The sequence below is a fragment of the Chaetodon auriga genome, chromosome 2 (genome assembly GCF_051107435.1).
Source record: "Chaetodon auriga isolate fChaAug3 chromosome 2, fChaAug3.hap1, whole genome shotgun sequence".
In the NCBI taxonomy this organism is placed as follows: domain Eukaryota; kingdom Metazoa; phylum Chordata; class Actinopteri; order Chaetodontiformes; family Chaetodontidae; genus Chaetodon; species Chaetodon auriga.
In genome coordinates this window covers 28,730,622-28,755,372 of record NC_135075.1, presented here as the reverse complement: position 1 = coordinate 28,755,372, position 24,751 = coordinate 28,730,622, and the positions used below count along the sequence as shown (strand labels likewise).

The window sequence follows — 24,751 nt, the reverse complement described above, 5'->3', positions numbered from 1 at the left end:
TACTGTAATTGTACTCATATTAGAGATACTAAACGATGTGAGCAGATGTCAGAGTGATGATTGCTCCCGACTGCATGCTTGTCCGGCAGAATTTGACATTTTTTTGTGATTTCAATTTTCAGTTTCGCTCTGGAACGGAGTGCATGTTTCTCATTTGGCTGCAGCTGTTCTCTCTGGATGTTGTTTACTGTTCTTCTATTGTTTGTATGAACCGAAATTGGAACAATTATTCTGTTTTTTGATATGGTTTTATATGTCGTGTGTATGTAACATCTACGCTTTGTACATGAGTCACGTGCACAAAAGGTCACAAAAGGTACTACTGAGCCATTTCAGAAGCTTCTTTTGTGAAACAAAAGAGATGAACTTTGTCTGTCTGTGGAGAATTTTTACTTTGTTCAAGGCCACACTGCAGCAAAAAGCCAAACTCTGTCCATTTCAAGACAGGAATCCTGCTGCACACGTCATGGAAAACCTGCATTCATGGAATTATTAACTGTAGATCTACAGTCAGCCGATAGAGATAAACTTGGAAACACTGATCCTAGAAAAGTCATTTTTTTTATTGTTTATCTGCAGAACAACCTGCAGTTATGCTGCATCAGAATGTCTGAAAGTGGTGATCTGGCTCATCACTCACATGAACTGACTCCGTACGCTTGCTGCTATTTTGGGCGCCGATAGACTAAAAATGTTCAACTAATCTGAGGCAATAAATCAGCACATTACCCATCTATAGTACCATCTACACCTTTTTAACTCAAGATGGCAAAATCAAATTAGGTCTTAATGACCAAAAAGGGTTATTTTCAACAGATCTAAAAACATTATTTCCATTTTTACAGAGCATGGCAGCACAGGGTGTCACCAAACACAGAAAACAAAGTACAGTCTTGCAGGTTTTGACCCTTCGATGTTACTTTAACACACAGATTCAGTGCTGCTACTGTGCTGGTAAAACTGTGCCGCTGCAGCGCAGCACGGATCCTCTCACCTGCTGCAAAGGGCCCGAGCAGCGGCCCCGCTGATGTGTCTTCGCTGCCTCGAGGAAATCCAACAGATGACTGTGCTGGGAAACAGCGTGTGCTTCCCGCAGCCGCTGAGAGCGATGAACAGATCAGTAACACGTCATCACGCAGTCACACGTCATCACGCAGTAACACGTCATCACGCAGTAACACGTCATCACGCAGTAACGCGTCATCACGCAGTCACACGTCATCACGCAGTAACACGTCATCACGTAGTCACACGTCATCACGCAGTAACACGTCATCACGCAGTCACACGTCATCACGCAGTAACGCGTCATCACGCAGTCACACGTCATCACGCAGCAACACGTCATCACGCAGCCACACGTCATCACGCAGTCACACGTCATCACGCAGCCACACGTCATCACGCAGTCACACGTCATCACGCAGCCACACGTCATCACGCAGTCACGCGTCATCACGCAGTAACACGTCATCACGCAGTCACACGTCATCACGCAGTCACACGTCATCACGCAGCCACACGTCATCACGCAGTCACACGTCATCACGCAGCCACAAGATTTGTGAATTGCTGCGTCTATTTCTGCGTCGTGCTTCGTGAAGTGTCCTGAGTTCCATATATGCTGTTCGATATCAGTCACATCTATTATTTACACACGTTCATTCTTTTATCTTGTTCGTACGTTGTAGGTTTCAAAGTGTGGATTTGTTGGTTTTCACTGAATTTCATTGCACGGATTCCTGGTGGGTCTGAAGCAGATGCTTGGCCACGAATAAAATACCGATGTTTGTACTTTGTTTAATCACTTATTTTTGAGTGAAACAGCTTCAGATTTTGCCTTAGAAAAGTTTCCCTTCTTTTCTCTTGCCAGTGGATAACAGAGGAGCTTGACCTCCCCTCCTGTGGCAGCACTTCTGTATTGCAAAGGTTTATAATGATGGAAGCTGGATGCAGTGGATGCTGGGATATCAGCCCGGTTCAGCCAAGTACAGACGAACCTGAATTGTTTGCACATGTTGTCCATCTTTCTTCCTTCCGTTTGCTTGAAAAGAGCAGCATTTGCTTTAAAATCTTGTCAGCTTTTAATTTTGTCACACGGTTTTCCAAATGCAATATTTGCCGTTAAAAAACCAGTAATTTCACTGCTGCACAGAGCACATACAGACTGGACAGATTTACCCCCAAAATTAGTTAATGTAAGTGGAGGCAGGCGGAGATGAACTTCATGTACAGATAAATCAAAAATAAATAAGTCAAAAAGAGTTAAGCAAATAAATCGTCCACGTATTGATAAAAAAGAATCCATGAAATCCAAAGCACTTATTTTTCTTTTACGACCGGCTTGGTGTTCGTCTCCTTGGACAGATTTTTTTTTCTTAAGCATCTTTCCACTGGCAGTTTGCTTTAGTCTCAGCAGGTATTTCATGAAAAAAAAAAAGAAAAGAAAAAAAAGTCACGCGTGGCTTCAGAGGAGAGCGCAGGAAATAACATCAGTACGACCAAATTTGGTATTTCATGTTATTTCCTGCTCATTTCTCTTGATGTGACCTTTCTGCCGTTGAAGAGCACACGTGGCGCACACGAAAGTGCTCTGCACCACCATCATCAAAACTTCATCTTAGTATCTGTGAACGCTGTTCACTGTCTGACGAGGCTGGTTTTCATCTTCCACCTGCACGCTGTCGACATTCTCTGAGAGCCGTTCACTTCGATGAAAGCCGCCGTCGCCGTACCTTAAAACCCTGCTGCCGATCCTCCTGCGCTGCCTCCTCAGCCGGATCGCTGCCGGCTTCACTGCGTCCAAACCCATTAAATGTTTTTAATAGATGCCCTTTGGACAGTTTTCTTCTGTTGATTTAATATTTTGCCAGTATGTAACTTTTAGCATGCGCCAAGATACGCGTGTCTTTCAGCTCCTTGCATGCCAGAGCAACAGAGTGCCTGCTGGGATGCAGTTTATCATCCTCACAGTAATAATAGGGCTGTGTCGGTCATGTTTGGGTCAAATTTCTGTATTAGATATATCTAAACAAGATAAAAATTGGGGAAAATAAATGTGTAAACTTTTTTTAGAACCCTTGTTTATATATAATCAAGCATTTAAGTGGAAATTTGTAGTTCAGACCTGAATTATAATGAAAACAATCACTAAAAATGCTTCTTTAAGTGCTCCTTCATGGATACTGTGGCTGTATCTGTCTCATAGTGCTCATCATGTGTCTCAATTTTAGGCATAATGTACCAATATCATTAAAAAAATATGTCTTGGTTCCAGGCTAACAAAAGCGTTGAGTTTATATTGTTTAATTATTGAAGAAATACCAGTAATTTTGTTTAACGGCTTCATAACCTTCTTGTTTCTGTATCTTTGTTGAAATATTGCCACAAAAATGTGCTTTAAGCGGTTCTTTTTTATTGTGGCTTCAACATTAAAGGATGAGTGACTGTTTATGGGCTCTTCTACCTAAAGGGAAAAAGCGTTTCTTTCTCTTTCACACCCTCACACAGCGATGGCGGCAGAGCTAGCGTGCAGAGCATCAGCTAGAAACGACCAGAGGTCATCTAGGGTTCAGTGTCGCTTGGACATTCGGACCGGAGGTGATGTCACCGAACTGTGGGTGTGATCACATTAACACGTTGTTCACCTGAGCTCCACTCTGCTCTCATCACTCCCATCACCACTGAAATATTCGTGTGTGTGTGTGTCACCTGTGGCGGCGATGTGTGTGTCTTCTGTGATCTGCTCCAGTCTGCCCAGCAACGCTTCGATGTTGGCTTTGATCTGAGTCAGCTCTGACTTGATGGCCTGCAGCTCCGTCCCCTTCACTGCTGCTGGAGAGAGACAGACAGAGACGTTAGCGTCCATCCCGATTCACGCGTCTCACAAACATTTTGGCGTTTCAGAAACTTCCTTGAGACGATGGGACATTTCTTTAAGAGTGGCTGCCGAGAAAACGGGGTTCAGACTCTGTAATGCTATACTGATCGCTAATGAGAGCCATAACATTATTTGCCGCCGTTACACCACCGCCATCCAGCGGGCAGGAGCGATCCCTGGAGGCACCCGTCCAGAATGAAAATGCAGTACATGTCTGGAGGAGGAGGAGGGGACGGCGGTGGCGTGACAACGAGACGAGATGACTGCCAAGCAGCGGACCGCCGCTGAGACATCGTGAAATTTTCCAGCCGTGTTGGTGGCAACAAAACATGATATCTGAAGCCAAATCGGGATATTTTCCGAACACTAACCAACGGTTTCTGTGCCCAAAGCAAACCAAAGATGAAGCGCCGTCGCAGAGAAACGTAAAGGTTCGATGCAGAAAGGTGCGACGTTATTCTGCCGACCGCTTCGTTTGGGCAGAAGACTGAACGTGAGAGCAACACCAAAAACATCATGAATCATCCTGAGGGAGCCATGAAGATTTGCACCAGACTTCAGGACGGTCCGGCCAACACATATTGAGATGTCTTGCTGTGGGTCAAAGTGATGGATTTGTTACTATCTACTGCACTATTACTGCACTATACTATTTACTATTTGCTATTTATTCTTTTTTTCTAGTACAGCACCACCAGAGTTGTCTTAAATCTCGTTGTACACCACATATAATGACAATAAAGGCATTCTATTCTATTCTAACTGTTCTTGAGCTCAAAGACCGAACAACTACTTCATCGGTTTACCACCGCAGCTCTGTGACGGCTCTCTGGAGCGGATTCTTTATTTGATCTAATTGATGGGAACGTGCTCGTAGTTTCAACACGTTGCCATCGAAACAAATAAAAAAAACATGAATTATTAGTTGTTTTTTTTTGAGGGGAGGGGTTATATGCAACAACATTTCAGCTGCTGTGAAATTTGATTTATTACAGTCTGTGAGAAACTTTGAAAACAAACAAACCAAAAACAGATTTGAAATTGTTTTGATATTCTTCATTTTAAAATTCACTTATTCAGGAATCGTTTAGCACCACACACGATCTGCACGGCCGATAGTTCCTCCTGCTGGACGCTTCAGTATGTACGCATGAATTCACGCTTTTTTATCGTTTGTTCGGCAATAAAATGACATTAAAAATTCAAACAAAGGGCCGAGGAAGAGGAGGGTGGCGGGACGTGATGAGTACATTAGTGGCAGCAGAGAACAACTGGAACCATGCAACACATCTGGCGGTTGTTTTTGTTTCACTACAATGAACTCACAATTACTACCACATTTCACTGACCCTGTGTGTGTGTGTGTGTGTGTGTGTGTGTGTGTGTGTGTGTGTGTGTGTTGCTCAATACACATTCACCACTCCCTTGTTACGTCTCACTTTCTCATCTCTTTTCTCTTCCTTTTGTCCTAATGTCGCTCAGTAGTCCTTCCTTCTCTTGTCCACTTGTTTCCTCTCTCCTACTTGTTTGTCTCCTTCTCTTTCTTCTTCGTCTCTTTGCTTCTCCTCTTTCTTCCTTTCTAGGCCTTTCAGTTTTGTCTCGAGTCCTTCTTCTCCAGTGCTGTCTCATGTCTCTCTCACCCTTCACTTCCTCCCATGTTGCCGCTCTCTCAGTCGCGTCTCGCCTCCATGTCTCTATCAGCTGTGTCCAGAGAAACGTCTCCGTGTAGGAAACATCTGAGCGCAAAGCGAACCAGCCGAGACGCCGCTCGTGGACGGTTACACTCGAACACAAACACACGGTCATGTTTTCATCACTTCAGGGGACATTCCATTGACTTACATTCATTTTCTGGAGACTTATGGTAAGCCTGACCATAACCCTAAAAATCCTTAACCTAATCCTTATCTTTAACCCTAAAAACCCTCAATCTTAATCCTAAAAACCCTTAACCATAAATTACCCTACCCCGTAACCCTAAAATCCCTAAACATTACCCCAGCGTTAACCCTAAAATGCTTAACCTGACCTTAACCCTTCATAAGTCTTCATAAAATTTTATAATTTACTTTATGTGGACTCACATTTTATCCCCAAAACAGAGGCGAGTCCCCACAATTTGAGTGTGTAAACAGATTTATGACTGTCAGTTTTACAAGTTGTCTTTGGAAAACATTCAGAAAATGTGTGAAAAACCCTGGAATCAAAGAGTGAAAGACATTTAAACTGACAGAGCAGCCGCCTTCGCAGCTTCAAACCAGCAGCCAGCGCGGCTACTGGATTAAAGTTACCACCAGCCACTCTGAATTTCTGTGATCCACTTCAACTTACGTCCCTCTCAGTAAAAATACAAGACGCGATCTAATAAAGCCGAACAGTTGTGGATAAATCATTTTACGAGAAGTAACTTTGTCAGATCACGCTGATATTCTTCTGGTTCTGTCAGTAGAGTAACATCACTGGCAGACAGATATCAGGCGCTTGTTTAGCCTGCTGGCCGGCACGTAGAAGATCACAATGGGCCTAAAGCTGCGTCTGCTTCCTCCTTACGTCCCAATAAAACTCAGCTGTTATAAATCACTTTGAGTAAAATTTGATTCTGGAACAATTCTGAGGAGGAACAAAAGCACAAGGGAAAGGGAGTTTTGTTGAGCAGAGCGTCAAGGCAAATAAATCAGCCTGGAAATTCCTCGAAGCTGCTGAATTAATGACATAAATGTGATTATCCAGCGTTAGTACGTTTAACAGTTTGCTGCTGTCAAGCCTCAGAACAACCTGAAACATCAAATTAACTGACAAACTGATGATGTTAATTATTCAACCTCCTGTTAATGTCTGGACCCGGCGCTCAGACCTCTGCAGCATCCTCATTATTTTGCCCAAAATCTTGACTTTTTTTGCATTTTCCCTGCAGCCAGGTGAAGCCCTGCCACTCAGCACCAGAATATTTTGTTCCTGTTTTTACTTTTTAAACAAGCGCCGCAGCGTTAGTCTGAAAAAAGTGTATTTGTCTGCCTGTATTTATCAAGAAAAAGGTATCAGAGTGTTTTCTGCTCCTTTCCTGATGACACTGCTGCAGAGAGCTTATGGCTGCCGTTTGAGATCGGTCCTATCTGCCTCTGCCGTTTGTGTGTCATACAGATCATCTTGCAGGATAGCAGTAAATTATTCAGCAAATGAGGAATAAAATGTTATTTCTTGTATTTCAAAAGGCCTTTTTACATCATTGGGGGCCTGAAACTCCAAATCCAAGTCATCTGATGTTGGTTTTGTGTCTCAGACACAAAGACAAAACCATGGAAGGTTTATCACATCAGATTTGTCTCACAGCTTCGAGTTTAACCCCGATCTCTGGTCCCTTTGCTTTGATGTGGTCTACATGAGCTGACTTTCCCTCATTGCACTTGGAGTGTAATAAACTTCAAAGTTTTCTGCAGGGCGTCTACTACGGCTGTCCTGACAGATAACCTCTCTAATACAACACACAGTCGTTCCATCAAGGTTACAGAAATCCGAGGGGCCACTGCTGAAAAATGTATTGTGGTGAGATGGAAGTCGTATCTCCTGCTGCTGGTTGAGTGATGACTCTCAGAAGTGAACAGAAACATACTGACTAAAAAATAAGATAATATTGCAGCCGTTGTCTCAACTACATGCACTCTTTAAAAAAAAAATCATTTCATTGTGTTTGAAACTACTTGGTTAAAGTAGGAAATAAGGTCAAAAACAATCTCACAATCTCTCACGATCTGTCACGTCAGTCAGCTGAACCCCGAGAGGATCGAACACATTTTCAACAATCGACCAATGGTGTACTTTCCCTGCTGACGACAGCCTTAGTGAGGAGAGAGGAGGGGGATCATGGCAAATAGCTCAAGAAAATACAGTTCCTGGTAATTCTGAGCTCAACTTGCTAAAAGTACCGTGACACCAGCGGAGTGAGAGGCTTTCAGGGTTTGTAGGAACATCAATCACTCTGTCCTCAGGTGTCACTGCTCATTTAAGTAACAGGAGCACATAATGCACACGGAGGCCGCTGGAGCACGAGCTCCTCGGCCTGCCAGAGACCCCGCCGCTAACGCGTCCCCGACACCGAACCCCCGCCGGGTCCCGAGAGGCGCTGCTGCTTTTCTGCAGCCTCTCTGACCTTTGACCTCTGAACACTCCCTGCAGGGGAGGCAACAGGAGAGAAGACGATATCCTTAATGGAACATTTGAGGCTAATTGAAGAGAAGTCCTTTCCTGTAAATTGACAATTCATGTCGTAATGTTCTTTTGACACTGAAGCCATGTCAGTACCAGAGCTTAAAGTCTGAACATTCACCCCGTTTCACCCGTCGTCTGCTTCCCATTTTCTCGAGCCGCGGTTGTTATGATGTCAGCTTTGATTTTCATGCATTAACATTTTGAAAATTCTCTTCTTTTCTCATTTATTCTCAAATTATTTTTGACGACATCCTGCTTAAGATTCATGCCGTTTTAACACAGCCTGCCAACTAACTCCACAGTGTTTACACTGTAAATTCATTCATACATTCATCTTCTATACCGCCCATCCCTTGCGGGGGGCTGGAGCCTATCTCAGCTGTCAACGGGCGAGAGGCGGGGTACACCCTGAACCGGTCGGCAGTCGATTGCAGGGCAACATATACAGACAGACAACCATTCACACTCACAGTCGCACCTAAGGACAATTTTAGAGTTTTAGAGTTAATGTTTTTGGTCTGTGGGAGGAAGCCGGAGTTCCTGGAGAGAACCCACGCATGCACGGGAAGAACATGCAAACTTCACACAGAAAGGCCCTGCCCGACCCGGAGATCGAACTGGCGACCTTCTTGTGCGCACTACCTGCTGCGCCACCGTGCCGCCCACACTGTAAATTATTACATTTAAAGTACACCTGCTTAGAACTGACATGGATCTATTCTGGATTCAACAGCAAATCCTGGTTCAGATTCGTGTCACAGTGCTGAGAGACTGCAGGAGCAGATCTATGACGATACCTGGAGGACACCAGGAGGGCAAATCTGGACGCTGTTGAGCTGCACCGAGGCAAGTCTTAAATTATAATATGTGTCGTTTTTTAGCATCAGACAACTGACAAACACTCGTTGTGTGAGTGCAAGCAGCACAGAGATTAGCAAAGGTCGATTCAATATCAGTCAAAAATTCACCCGTGACGAGGTTTGCCTTATTTTAGCTCTCCGATACAAATTTCATAATGTTGACCTGGAGGGCCTGTGATTTACAGAGCGTCTCTGTAACCACCAGGCTTCACCGTCAGCTCCTCATTTTGAGCTTCTGGAAAAGTGAGCGATAAAGAGAAAACTCCAGCGTGTGTCCTGTTGTGATGCTGCTTTTCAAAACCATCTGCGATGCAAGTTTGATGAGTACACAGAAAGACACTCAAATCAGTGACATGAAAACGGCTTTTTGAGCTCTGCACACAGAGAAATTCAGTGGAAAAAAAAAAAAAAAAACTGCTGCTGGGATGGAAAGGTTCAGGTCGAAGTCAAAAAGCGGAGGAGCTGACGGGACGTCGGCATCTCTCTTCAGATCCACAATCTGAACATGATGTGAAATGAATGTTTAATGAGCAGAATGCAAAAATAAAGTGACAACAGTCGCCCTGATGCTTGAACCCTCCACTGACATGTAAAACACAGAGCTGAAAGACAGATGAAGAGGAGGCTTGGGTCACAAGGGTGGAGTTAGTCAGAGTCGGGAAGAGGCACAAGAAGAAATAACAAACAAGAGAGAAAAGGAAGACGGAGAGACAGTTCAATGACACGTCAGAACACGTGAAAATCAGAATACAAACAAGATCATGTTTACAGACTTTAATTACGGCCTCAGCAGCAGCTAATGCTAACGCTCCTACAACCGTCTTACTACTACTAAAACCGATACTGTAGTATTTACCATTACTGCATCCTCATACCTCAGCTGTATGATGCTAATCTGATGCATCACACGGTTTGTTGCACAGAACATCTGGAAGCTGTCTGTGGAAACTGGAAAAGAGGAGGCACCTGCTAACTTTGTCTCAGATGGACTGTCTAGTTTCTTTCATTACTCCAGTATTATATAGAAAATGTTTTTTTTTGTCAGTGATTTATTTTTGTAATAGATGAGGAATTGATTTGATTGTCAAAGTCGTTGAAATGAAATATGTCAGCACTCTGACACAATGATAAGAAGTTAACTAATCCATTCGTGAATATATATCCTATTTTTCTGTGTTTCTTTTCAAAATATGCAAAGAAAATATGCTGTTTGTGGCACCATTGCTGTTAGAACCATGAAGTAGAATCACAGTTTGGGAAATATTAAAAATAAGTTTGTTTCTGAAAAGCTGATTTTTCTGGATTTTTGGAAATTTGCCAAAACAGATGACAAAAACGTAAAACACACATATTTATATTAGAGACAGACAGACAGACGGACAGACAGACAGACAGACTGAGTGGAACTCACATCTCTGTTTGTTGCCGTTGCTGGTGGGAAGGACTGAGGCGTTACGCGCCAGCAGTTTGACCGGCAGAGATTTGACCCGTCGTACCAGAGGCACCGCCACCCGCGGGCGTTTGACAGGCACCACCCGGGGGACCGGGGACACCCTGCCACGGTACTCAAACAACCTGGAGAGAGACCAAGGAGGGAAGATGGAGAGGAGAAGAAAGAAAGGGTCGAAAAGAAGGTAAACAAGGGGAAAGATGGGAAAGGAGAAGAGTGGTCAGATGAGGAAGAGGAGCGTTAAAAAGATGTGAACACATGCAAAGTAAGAACATCAGACTTCTGATCAGATCAGTTTGATTTCTGTAGCACCAAATCACAACAAACGTTGCCTCAGGACACATAGACAATGTCACGACCCTGCTCTTCAATGCACAGAGACTCAACAAGTCCTCCACAAGCGAGCGCTTGGTGAGGCGGCGAGGAAAAACTTCCCGTTAACAGGCAGAAACCTCGAGCAGAACCACAGTCTGGGTGGCCGACCAGGAGAGAGAAACAACAGAAATCCCAGAGAACATCTCTCCATGTCTGGGCTTTTTCAGTAGCCTCCACATGTCCTAAAGCCTACAAAGCCTTTCTGTTGTGCTGCACTGTGGCCTTCTGCATCCCACTTAAAAGCTCACTGATACTGGTCTGTGTGGTGGCATATCTTCTCTGAACCTGTGAGAAGACATGTTTCTAATGTTGTACAGTGAAGACATACAGCTGGTGCATGAACTTCTGCATGTTCCTCCATACACATCCATATAAACATAAGGAGGAAGGAGCTCTTTGCTGACTTTAGCTGCTGTGTGTACACGTGGAGACCACAAGCTCACCCAAACTTTTCTGTGTTTGCTGTTCTCTGCTCGTGCTGGACCTCCAAAATCGAATGCTTGTGCCAATCTGGGCACTGTTTAGGAGGCCTGGGCCACGATCCAATGAAGTACCTTTCCTACTGATTTGGTAGTATTTCGCTTCCAGAGCCTGTTTATCCCAGTTTTCATCAAGGCTTTATGTATTTGTAGTGACATGGTGTCTTTACTGAAGGACTCAGTGTGTGTTTTTAGAGGTGTTGCCTCCTCTGAGGAGCTTTGTTAGTATCTGACAGAGAACTGATGCAAGCATATCCCTCCCTCGAAAGGATGTCGGTCATGGTGATTCCTGCTGTGCAAATCCAAACTCTGTTCTCTCTCTTGGGGGATATAGATCAGCATAGCTAACATTTACAGAACTTACATCTAATTAGTTGAAGAGCCTGGGATGAGTGAGTGGACGCAGCCAAAAAGAGACTTTCTGTCTTTCAGTAGATTAAAATGACCTACGTAGTTTATTCAGCACAGTGAGATAATACCAAGGCAAAATATCAGATTTCCTAAAGCTTTCATTCGTCAAACTTCAGGCACGAAGGTAGATGATGCAAATATGGTCATCCCATGTATGTGAGCTCTGTGTCACACAGATGTTGCTCTTTCTGCAGACTGCTTTGCTTTGCTATTTTCAGAAACTGGACCTCCTCAGCGAGCAGGTGCGAGGAGTCCCAGTAAGAGTGGAAAGTCTCCAGTTTTTCACAAGTAACACAGTAACGGCAAGAGAAACAGGGCCCTGAACCATGTTTGTGTGAAAATTTCTGGCAGCAACAGAGTCCTCCTGCCCCCATTTTAGGAGAAGATAAGATATAAATTTATTGAACCCACATTGGGGATATTAAGGAAGGCCGTCCAAAAATAGATGCAACTTATTGATGTTCAAAGTACATTTTGGAAAATCAGATGAAATATTGAGTAAATCTGTCTGTTTTTATTTGAAGTATTTCCCTCAGCTGTATTTGATAGAAGCATTTCACAGATGACATCACTTTGTGGACAAAATCCAGCATGTTTTTCCTTAATGTGGCTGTGAGGAAAAACAGTGTGAACCATACAAATGAACATTTCCTTTTGCCACTCAGTGAGCATTAGAGAGAAGCTTGCAGAAAAGACAAAGCAAAGTTATAAAGTGGAAAACACAAGGCTGCTCTGTCCTCTGTCTTCATGAGGAAATGTTTGGGTAAAGTTTAAAAAACAAGAAATGGAAAATCATGTTTTTGATATCAGTCATGTGACACTTACTGTGTCACTGTGTCACTCACTGAAATTTGTGAACAAAGCATCAGCTACTGTGGATTTAAAACAGTGCTTCACAAAGGGTTATTTCTCCTCCAGGAGGTTAGATGTTTGAATGATATTGTTATTGAACCTGACATTTAAATACAGTATTGAATATAGTCATATTTTACTGAGACACGTTTATATCTTTATACTAAAAGCTCCGCAGTGGAATTTATTGATTAAAACGGCAGGATAAGCCAGAGAAAAGAGGCCGCATAAAAACATTATGTTTTGGTGTCCCAGCATGTGAGCCTGATTTTCTTGTGGTTAACCCTAACAATTTGATGATGGCTTCAACAATTATTTATACATATATAATCCAATAAAACAGAATTCCTTTGCAGTAAATGCTGCCTTTGCAAAACTTGCAATTTCAGTTTTAATGCTGTGGTCGTTGTTGAGGCAATAAAAGAAATGAGCACACACTGTCAAACTGCTGAGGCGAATTACAAGTTTCTCCTTCTTTCTGGCAAGAGCTGGATTATGAGGCGAGATGCATGAATTTGACACGAGCAAAAAGCAAGTATTAAGGCTGAACTACAGAAAAAAAAGGCAAGTAAGGCCAGTTCTAAGGTTGAATCCAAGTAAAGAAAGGATGACTGGAAATGTGTTCTTGGGTCATGAGACTCTAATATAAGTGAAGCTCAAACTATTGAGACAGTCAAAGCGTAACTCCACATTATTGAGCAAAAACACAGCTGCACTGCTCGCTGTCAGCTGATAGGCCACATTACATTTCAGTTCACCAAAATTACCCTGCACTCAGCCCCAAAAAAGGTCATGCCAGGTTATGTCACTGCCCTGACGTGGGTAACAAATGAATATTACCTTTTGGAAAGAACACAGCATGTTTCCTATAATATTATTATATCATTACTTTCAGATGCGAAATGTGGAGAACCTCAGGGCCCTGTCATTGGACTGATTCTCTGGATATATTTCACCTCTCTTTATCTCATCTCATGGCCAAATTATACGCAGTTACAGAATAAATCAACTGCTACGCTGATGATACACAGCTGTGCTCACACTCATGCTCACATTTTCAATTCATTCAGAGGCTTATTCATCCACTGCGAGATCCTGGATATCACATAATTTCCTGCCCCCCAAATTCCAATTAAAACCTGAGATAGTGGTCACTGGCTCTGATTGACGTAGACACCAATTTGATCAAGTTACAATACTCGACAACTGCGCAATTCCTCTAAGTTTGACCGCCAAAAATCCTGGTGTTACGTTTGATCCTACCCTCTCTCCTTTGATCAGCACATTAAAGAAACCACAAAGATTGTCTTCTGCCAGTCAAACAGCATAGACTGTAGTGTTCTGCAGTGTGGTTTGCCAGGATGCAGTATGAAGTCTTCAAATGGTTCAAAATGTTCCAGATGGACTCAATTAAAACTAGAAAATTTAACCAGCTTCACTTAACTGGCTCCATATCCATGTCAGATCATACTTTAAGGTGCTTCTCATGACTTGTGAAATTGTAACTGGTTTTGCTCCTTTATATCTGTCTGCTCTTCTGATACACCCTGGATTCCAGAGAAATTGTGACGTTGTACAAAACATAAATAAAAACAGAATGCAATCATTTGCGAACAAATTGAGTTTGCAAACAATGGTTTTACAAAGTGTTCCTGAGCACATGCTGTAATCTCCTTCATCCAATCATGTGCTCACAAAGTGGTGAACCTCGCTCCATCCTCGCTTGTGAACGACTGAGCCTTTCCCCTGATGCCCCTTTCATACCCAATCATGGTACTCTCACCTGTTACCAATGAACCTGTTTACCTGTGGAATGTTCCAAACAGGTGTTTTTGGAGCGTTCCACGTCTTGCAGATGTTTACAAAAGTCCATGAAGCTGATGAGGTCAGACATTAAACATATTGTCTTTGTGCTGTTGTCAATAAGGATTAGCATCACATTGTGTTTTATTTATCTTTTACACAACATCCCAACTTTTTTGCACTTTCCTGGCATGTACCTTGATTCCCATCCCATGCTCCACACTCTCAGAATAGAGGGCTCTCGTCTCTCCACAGAGTAAAAAAGAAGTCAGCTGCCCTTTTCCTCTGGAATAATCTCCCGTCTAATCTCCAGTCTGAATCTGTTCAGACCATTAAATCTCAACTAAAAACTCATCTTTTCACCCTAACTTTGAGTTGGTGCTCCTCTTTCAATACCTCAGGCCTTGTCCCTGTTGCCATTATCCTTATGGCGGGTCAGTCTCAGTATCAATCAGTCTCTTAACTTTAGTTTTTATGGCCCATGTTCATCCTGCTGTGGGGAAATCAACGCTTGATCTATCTAACTTCCGTCGCATTTTCTGTTTCCCACAAACTGCCAAGCTGTGTGCGTCTTTCTCTCTCTCTGTTTCTCTGACAAGTTTTCTCCTCCTCCTCCTCTCTTTTCACTAAAGCTCCTCCCTGCTGTCCTGGAACCCCTCTCTCCTGGCTGTCAGTGCCTCATCCAGACATTTGGATCTGGATCATCGTCCCTCAGGGGATTCAGCCTCTCCTCTCCCAAGTTTGCATGCTATCACGTCTCTCTCCCCTCTGTGTGTTTGTCTGTCTCCTCTTGTGTGGTCTGTCCTCTTTCCAGGTCTCCATGCTTCAGGAGGTCATGTGGCTACATCTACCATGTCATATGGCTACACTTGAAGTTGCTCAACATCCTCATGGATCCACACATACATCTGTGTTTTTGTCATTAAAGTTTGCATATATTGAAATTTTTGGCTGATTTGTTTTGTACACATGACATCTACGGTTTGCACCTCGTGGGAGAGGGATCCCTCTTCTTCCTGAGGTTTCCTCCGTTTTCCCCATTACAGGATTTTTGGGGTGAATCTAGGGTCTTAGGACAGGTGGTGTACATAGTTGTATAAGAGTGATGCTATGACAAGATATGCACACCTGCTCATTTAATGTTATGTTCAGCAGCAGAAACTTTGTGAGCGAGAAACTTGCTCGGTCTGAATTTATTTAATTTAAAGGTACATTTGGTACATGGAATATTTCAAAGAATACAGCAATAACTCTCCATCGTGACAATATAATCCAAATCAGATCATAGTGTGACTTTCTCAATATGTTGGCTTCTGTTTTGTTGGTAGGTGGGAATTGAACTGTTGCATGACTGTTTGTCCCAAATGTCAAATTAAAAAAAAAAAAAGTATGTGAACCCCAGGTTCAAGTACATGTTTGGTCATACGCAGTTAATAAAAAGCTTGTGCTCAAATCATAAACTTTATTCATTCCGAATGGAAAACATGTCATGAGTTGGGAATTCAGCTCAGGTCATGAAAGTTGATGACAGTTTGGAAGCCCTGCGTTGAATATGGTGATTTAATTCAACTGTTCTGACAACGCTGACCTCCCTTTGGCTTGCCATCCACTGCAGTCTGTGTTTTAACCTCTTGCGACAAGCCGTAACTTCTTTTGTTTTTCGGTCTGTTTCTGATAACCAGCCTGAATTTCCCAGCCTCCCAGAGCATAATCAGATTCAAGATGAACCCAACTTGTTACATATAGCCATAAAACTGCCAAGTCATTCGTTCGATAGCGACCTCCACACAGCCACCATGCATCTCCACAGTGATGGAAAGCTTTATTTTCACCAAGAGGACAAAACTGTTCTGCTGCGTAACGTCTTACATGCCCAGATTTACTGTACAGATCACACTTCAGGAGTTTAATAAACTTTGAATTCAGCTCAGACGACATCAGGTCAGACTGGTTTGACAAAAAAAAAAAAAAAAAAAAGGTAATAGACATAAGAAGATTCACAGAAGTTAAAGGAAAAGAGGGAAAGGAAAGAAAACGATAGGAAGAAATAAAGAAAGGAAAGAGGAAAAATGGAACTTGACCTCTCGCTTTCAAGAATGTATGTATTCATATATTTTACATTTTCAGGCTGGCAGTTGGAGGGAAGGAGGGAGTAAGACTGACAGATCACAGTGACGGCTGTAAATCAACGCTGACCCAGCTGGTCGGTGTGTTTCAACATCTGTTCAGACAGATATTTTTTCACGAGAGCTCAGCAGGATTTCTCTGATTCCCGTATAGGGGCTGATTTGGGGGAATTGATGGTGGGAGGTTAGGGAAGAGTTGGTTGTGGCATTTTTTAGTGGGGAATATGAATATTCAACTTTAAGCCAACCTGTGGACACTTGAAGAAAAAATCAGCCCTGTGTTGGAGGAACAACAGATGGTCGATGGAGTGAATGATTGAATATGATCACCTCACACAAAGTCCCAGCACCAGCAGTAAAATTGAGCCAGGAATGGTTTGCGTAGGATGAAGAGCATTGCCATCCTACACAGCAGCACACTGGTAGCTACAAAATGTCTATAATCTACTCTTTTAAGTGGTTATTCCTCAACCACTTGGATGTTTTCTGCCGTACTGCCTGATATTGGTGTGCATAGCTTCATTCTGTCAATGGCAGAATGCCACTGGATACTTGCTGTGAAGGTCACAGTATTTGGGGTTCAAAGCTGACCTTTGGCAGCAAGAACTGGAGGAAAATCAGAGCAGTGTGGTTTGGTTTATGTTGCTGGGTATGAGAGCAGAGTCACACCATCCACTGAAAATAATGGCCGCCATATGCACAATGTCACACTTGAGCAAAAGCAGGGTACTCCGATGTCCAAGCAGTCACAAAAAGGGGTAATAGTAGCTACAGGAAGCTCCCCAGCACCGGAGGGTCTCTTGTTAGAGCAAAGGGGCAAGCCATGTGGTCAACAACAGCCATGGGATCTGTGGTTGTTCGTTCTGTATGTGCAGAGTCAAAGAAACTGGGATGGTATTACGTAATTGAAAGAATTAGCAGGCACATCTGATTACCCTTCTTCTGCTTTATTTCAAGACAAATTTTGATGGGTTTTGACAGGAGTCAAAAAGAGGCTTCGGGGGACTTGTTTTTCTCCCACAAGCATGACCGACTTGCGTGTAACACGACACCTCTGCACCACAGAAGATTCAAAACCTCTGCGTACAATGACACTGAGTAACCTTGGACTGTTTTATTCCTTTTTTCTCAGGGTAAATCCAAAGATCTTTCCCTTTGATCGGAGACAGACACTTCGGCATCTGGGATCTCCTGGATGCAGCATCACTGATTCATCTCAGCTGGACATCTAGGTTCTCGCATTGGTGCACGTGTATTTTTCAACGTTACCAAAGTAGAGATTCAGTTTCAAAGCACTGAACTCTCGTGGCAATCAGTTGAGACATACAGTACATGATGGGGTCTAAGGATTTGCTTCAAGTATGAGGCATGCCAAGACCACAGATGCAGCCTTTTTCTTCGTACCGCACAGTGCTGACAGCTCTGATGATGACTTTCACCTGGTCTTGTCAGAGAAGTAATAGTTACCACACCGTGACATGACTGCAAAGGTCAATGTAAATGGACTGAATTTTACCAGATGTTCCACAGATTGGCTTTATTGAGAGGTGAAGGAGGGGAAAAAAACCCCCAAAGGACGATAATCTCCTGGTCAAAAGAATTTGTTGCCTATGGTCTTGCAAATCTTCTTATTACTAAGATAAAAGACATCGTTAACCCTCCTGTTGTATTACCATCAAATGTGTTCAACTGTCAAGTGTTGCTGTCACAAACATGTTCTCTTACTACCTGACTGCTCTAAGGATCTGATATCCTCCACAGTACCATAACTCAGATCAATCATGCTTATAAAGGTTGCCATTTATTAGTTAGAACATCTGCTTTGCTTCGAATAGAGATGTTCACAGGTCCACGTAGGTCCTGCAATTCCACCAACACGGCTGACTCTTTCTCAGCTCCGATCACTTTTGGTGTCTTCATTGTCATGAGAGAAAAATGTGTTTTTTGAGGCGCACACAAAGTGTGAACTGTGCCAGAAAAGCAAAGTGTTGCTAGTTTTTCCAACCTCAGATGTTGGACCGTTTGTGGAGCTGCCAGTGTTCGTGTTCTCTCTCTTTTTGGGTCTGTTCCGGTCAACTTTGCTCTGGATCGTTTCTATTTTGGAACAGGACTGCCAAAATTAAATTCTGCACATTGACTTTGAGTTTTTGGGTCCATGAGAGCTGTAGTTTCCCGTTAGATGTGGATGAAACAATTTGTTGGTAGAAGACCAGATTTGTCCTTTGTCCCTCAAAGAAGAACTACAGTAAATGTTTCAGCAGATGCTGAATACAACATGATTACATTCAAGTGACAAAGCCCTCTATTAAATGGTTATGTCCTATAGTAATTATGATGGAAGCAAACTCTCCTGAGTTTTACCAGATGGTTATTATTGAAAATCTCTTTGTTATAGTTGTTTCAACCCCATTCTGATGTTTCCAAACCTAAGTCCTAAAGTCCTAAAAAGTCCTAAACCTATCCAAACCATCACAAAACAGATCTTTTTGTGAGGCAAACACGAATGATGTGATCCTGCTGACAGCGGCGTCAGATCAGAAAACACTTCTATGGGCCATTTTAGAGGACAAACGACATATTTTGACACATAGTTTGACGTCCTTCATTGAATCAAAGACATGTTCTGTATGTACTACATATCAGATATGCTTCTGAAACCAAATCAAGAACTTCCAATCATGTGTTTTTACCTGCTTTTGAACATGTCAACTGAGGATGTGATGCAGGTAGACTGACACTAACTTAACCACTACACATGTAACCCTAACTCCATTTCACCTGACCACCAACTCCACACCATCTATTACGCTGATCTTCTTCATCTTCGTGCAGCTGGGGTGGACCAGTCAATGCGTCCATTTTTTTTTTTAAATCATCCATAATTCAGAATAACATAGCCGACCTAAATGTACTCCACATGCTGACGTTACCTCTGTCTTTCACTGCTCTCACTCACCACCACAATTCTGAAGACTTTGTTCCTCAGATTGTTGAGCTCACTTACATCAAGTCAGTTGCACGCACACCCTCTTATTAAAGTTAAAGCCGTGGCTGGTTTTATACACACATATTCTTTCTTAAATATAGATTCATATTTATAAATTAACCCCCTACTGTTTTTTTATTTGAACCATATTAATATGATGTGTTGTAACATATGATTTGTTTGAACAGACAAACAATCCTCAACCGTTTCTGGCAGGAAACTTTCCGGGCACAAAACTTAGCTGTCTGTGTTTTTGGGAAGACTGCGGATAACTGGTCATTTGCTTGCTCATCTCCACTTTAAACAAGTTCATCTGTCCAACAATTCATTTTCAGTCTTTTTATTAAACCGCTGACATGCACAGGATTATAACAGGGTCCAACAATTTGAACAATTTTAGAAATGAAAAATGCTAATTTTTTTAGACGATAACCACAGGGCTGTGCTACATTAACCAATCCAAGACTTGATCTGATGTTGGATTTACCTGGTGTGTTGAGTCAAGGAGCATCACCTGCTCTCCTTGTATTCCTCGTCAAAAATCTGCCCATCTTGTAATTGAAATGCTTCACATGCAGCTGTCTGAATAAATCTTGGTAACTTGAATTCAGATCATCACAACAATCGTGTTTGGTTTCCCCCAACCAGCTGTTTTGTTTGTTTCCATGTTCGCAGTCTGTACTAAACAGTAAAAACCACACTGGCTCTATTGTTACAGCTTGATAGAGACATGTTAAGCTTACAGTGTGCCGCTGAACAACAGTCAGCCTCAGGCCTCTGAAAGGTTAACACGATTAACCTTCTGCTGATAGCTGGAAACACCAGAACTGGGAGTCCACGTGTTCAAACCGCGACCACAGCCCTGCTGAAAGTAAGGGGAGAGCTGAAGGACCTTCAGTAGCATCCTTCCTCTTACCTGTCATAGAAGTCTTCTCTGTAGTAATCATAGTCGAACTCGTAGCCACTGAGGGAGAAAACAGAACAGACCGTAGAGTCAGTGATACAGTTCTTTTCATAACACAAGCATGAAACCACATTTGCAACAACACATGGGAACCAAAAGCTTTTTGCAGTTTTCCTGTAGTTTATAGTTGCATATACAAATGAAAAAACTCAAATGCATAAAAAAGGGCAGTAATTACAAACTGTGTGGGAGAGACAAAGAAACCACAACATACTTCATTTCATCCCAAGAGACAGAAAGAAAGAAAGAATAATGACAAAGACCAAAGAGAATATGGAAACAGAAACTGAATACTTGAGAATGATGTGCAGTACGTTTAATGTTTACTGACATTTTTTAAATTACACTTTTAAATTTGCTAGCATGCATGAACTTTTAGCACACATGTCCTGGATTCACAAGGGCAAACAAGAGTGGAGTCAGAGATTTTTCAACCAAAAAATAAAAACCCTGCAGCGTAAACTGTGTAGAAATAAACACTGCCTATCCTGTAAGCAGCTTTAATCATATCTTTGATGTTAAAATTGTTCAAATTAAATGAAGCTCTGCAGCTCGACTGAGCTCTTAAGCCACTTTCAGCTCATAGTTTTGCTTTTACAGCCTTTGCTGTCAAGTTGAACTGTTTTAAAGCACCAACCTCTGATAAACCCGTCGGACGCCACCTGCCCAGCTCTAAACGGCAGTCAGACAAGGTCAGAGACTCGCTGGTGAGGAGAGCTGGACATGTAGCTGCTGAAGAGCCAGATTTTTTTCTCAGGAGACCAAAATGCAGCCAAATGGGACTGAAAATTTGAACTTTCATTCATTACGGGGACACACTCGCAGTGCCAAAGGGATGATATGTTGCTCTGTGTCTGCTGATTGTTCAAATATGCAACTGCTTTCTTACATGTTAGTCATGAGAGCAATATAAAGCAGTGATTTGTTATGGCTGTCAGCTAACTTTTATGTCTGTGTGCAGCTGTGATGCTCAGTGATGAATGCAGCTTTAAAATATTTGAGACTGTCTTGAGACTATATTATGATGAAATGTGTTTCACATTTATGGTTTCTAATATTTTGTCTTATTTTTGTATATTTTGCCCCCTGCTTTCACATATAATGAAGAACTCCATAACAATAAGTGCACAAAAGCAGGTCACTTTTTCTGTCTTTATATATTAAAAAGATTGATGCTATTAAATCTTTAAACAACAACTGCCATAGATTTAGGTTGTTCAGCCTAATATTTCCTTTTGCCAGCTACGAAAAAGCTTCCCAAACAGTATTCAAACAGTCACAAGACACGAAAAGACTCGACTGAATCTGTGACTGTCGTGTACGGGAAAGAAAAAGTCTGATGACCATCTTCCTACAATAAAAACTTCAAAGTCAAATTACTCATGCAAAGCAGAATAAGGCCTTCTTCATGGCATCAAACTTCCTGGCCGAGCTTCTAAATCATCTCTCACCAGACCGAAGCTTTCAGTAATGATAATAAACCCATCATGGGTGAAAACTGAGGACGCCCTTTGCTGTTACGATCCCAACCGTCTTAAATTCACTGTCCTCGTTTAGATAATTTCTAAAGACTTGCTTTTGTTGTTCATCTTTTTAAATGACTTTATCTTATTTGATCTGTTATTTATGGGATACTTTGATCCATTGTTTAATCGTTGCTTTTAGCTGTATCATTTGTTATTGTATTTGTTGACTGTGGTTTTATATTTATATTATATTAAATATTTGTTTTCCTGCCTTCTTTGTTCTCGTTTCTGAAGCACTTTGTAACGGTAGCTTTGAAAAGTGCTATATAAATACTTATTATTGTTATCATTAATATGATTATTAGCATTAAAAGGTGCACAGCCTTTAAGAGATGAGAGCTGAAAATAGAAGGCTGACTTCTGTAGCGTCTTGTTGTTAATTAAACACCTTCAGGTGTCAGCCCCCCCCTGATGTGTTGTTATCCAGTGTAGGTGGGTTTGAAAGACTTGGCTCTCTTTAATTAAAGTGGTCTCCATCTCATTCCCACATGAGCATCTGTATTTGTTTTCATGGCCACATATTTGTCGGTGTAATATTCACTTGTTGGCCGTCTTATACGGATCCTGGCCTTAAAAAGAGCCTGTGTTTGTTTAGAGGAGTCCTGAAACACCAAAATCTGTTGAGAAATATGACTGACAAAAAGATGCACTGATCAATCAAACAATGGTAGCATGTACCTGTAGAGAGCAGCCGCCGATCGCTTCAGGCCTTTGGGTCTGTTCGGCCTCGGTTCTCCTGCCATGTTGATATCTGGAAATTAACAGAGGAAGGAGTTTTTTAAAAGTTATTCTGTGGAAAACTGACTGAAACCACCTCTGATACAATCAGATCCCAGAGCAGTTAGTTCAACATCTGCATGAGCGAGACAATAGATTCAGAGAAAAACACAGGCTGAAACATGGCGTTCGATAACAGGAGCTACCTCTGGAGGTGGATGCTGTATTTCCTCAAAATGTCCACTAGGGTGAGCTGTTGAGCCATTTTACTGCATTTTCTCAGTCTACTCTGTCCACAGCCTGCTGTCAGTACAGTCAGCGTTCAGCTCAGTTATTCAGTCAATCATCTTCCTGTGGGCCCACACTGGCCTGTCAACTCAACATGTATAAATAATCAAAAGGAAGTAAGAAATCTGATTTCCAGCCGTACTCTTGAAGTTTGTGGACTCCCTTTGTTTGGGATGATGGAAAAAAGACTAATCCTTTACTCAAATCCAGGAGGAGAACCACATTAAAAGTAAATTTCCCGCATTACTTCCAGCACTGTGGTTGTAATTGAAAATGTGGATGAACTCCTGGTTCTTGTTACTGCTGCACCATGGGACCAAACAATAAAAGATTTGACAAGAATCTCAAATTAAACATACTCATGTAGACGTTTTTTAATGCATAAGAAGAAAAAAAAGGATAAAAATCTAATTAATTAGAGTTCATGACTCAACAAACGTTTTGATGTTTTCCAGTCAGGATTTCAACCACTCCACAGCACCCACACGTCTCCTATCAGGGTCTTAGATGACACGGAAACATCAGTCATGCTGCGTTCGACATGGTCAGCCACAGCACACTGCTGCACAGACAGGAAACCTTTGTGGGACTGGGTTCTAAACTGGTTTGAATCCTCTTTGAAGGACAGGTGACATGTGGAGTCCCCCAAAGCTCCGTTCTTGGGCCTCTTCTGTTCAACATTGAAATGCTCCCACTAGCACAGATTATGGAGAACAACCACAGACCTCACCATATTTATGCAGGTGACGTACAGGTTTATATGACGATATCACCAGGTGACTGTGGGCACATACAAGCACTGAGTTAAGTGAGTCACACAACATTTTCTCCAGTTAAACAAGGATAAAACTGAAGCAACGCAAAGAAAAATAACTACAAGTCAGTGTTCAGCGACGGAAAGTCTGGGTGTAGTCAAGGACTCAGGCCTAAGTTTACATCCACGTAAGACAAAGACTGTCACCTTCAGACTATATCAAGATTTAAAAGACATCTACAGGTCTCTGTACAAAGCCGATCAGACACTGTGAGGCCAGATCCCGTTACGCTGGTTCTTAGATTTTTGGACTGACTTCCTGCTCGTCAAATAATTCACTTTAAAATATCCCTTAGTTCATGGAGCACTGAATGTTTTCAGGCCAAAATACATTTCTGATCTGCTGATCCATTATGAACCATCCAGACCTCTCAGATCAGCTAAGACTGTCAAATCTGAAAGATAGTGCTTTTTAAAAAGGCTATGCACAATAAGCTGCTGCTCCGGGCTACGGCTTCTTAATCTGTGCCAAAAAAAATCTTCCTGTAAAGTTGCATTTTTTCCTTGTTTTTGCCGTTATTTACACAATGAAATAAATTTAGATTTAAGCATAATTTCATTCCCCTGTGAGATGTATAACCAACAGGCAAAAGGCTGAAGAACAACAGCTTTATAAACCTTGTTTTAATCTGAGAAACAGGAGATCTGCCCTTATGAATCAACAAGACTCCAGGCGGCAGACGTACATTAGAGCTGATCACTACTTTTTCAGATTATTTCTAGTCAACCCTGTTAGGATTCATTTGTATTTTGTTTCCACCCAGAACACACGTGGGTGGAACGTTAATAGCTGCTCTGTGCTCACACATGGAAACATACATGCACCCTGATTCATCCATCCATCCATCCAGTTTCTAAACCGCTCATCCTGTTGAGGGTCTCTGGGGCTGGAGTCTATCCCGGCATGGATTGAACGAGAGGCAGAGACCGCTCAGCTCAACAGTCCACCACAGGGCGAACTAGAGTTTCCAGTCCACCTGAGCAGTGTAACTATGCACTGTGGGTGGAGACCAG

At 42.3% G+C, this 24,751-nt stretch overlaps 1 protein-coding gene across 3 annotated transcripts in view; it reads right to left on the bottom strand.

Moving 5' to 3' along the window:
* Positions 1-24,751, bottom strand: part of raly (RALY heterogeneous nuclear ribonucleoprotein) — a 117,852-nt gene that overhangs the window by 19,661 nt on the left and 73,440 nt on the right. For 2 of the 3 annotated variants that reach the window (XM_076745461.1, XM_076745472.1), the window contains exons 3-6: positions 22,597-22,669; positions 20,345-20,392; positions 10,358-10,521; positions 3,712-3,834 (exon numbers count right to left, since the gene is read on the bottom strand). In XM_076745461.1, coding sequence (XP_076601576.1) covers positions 3,712-3,834; positions 10,358-10,521; positions 20,345-20,392; positions 22,597-22,669 — 408 coding nt within the window. The remainder of the gene's footprint in view (positions 1-3,711; positions 3,835-10,357; positions 10,522-20,344; positions 20,393-22,596; positions 22,670-24,751) is intronic. The other variant, XM_076745482.1, reaches the window with a different exon arrangement.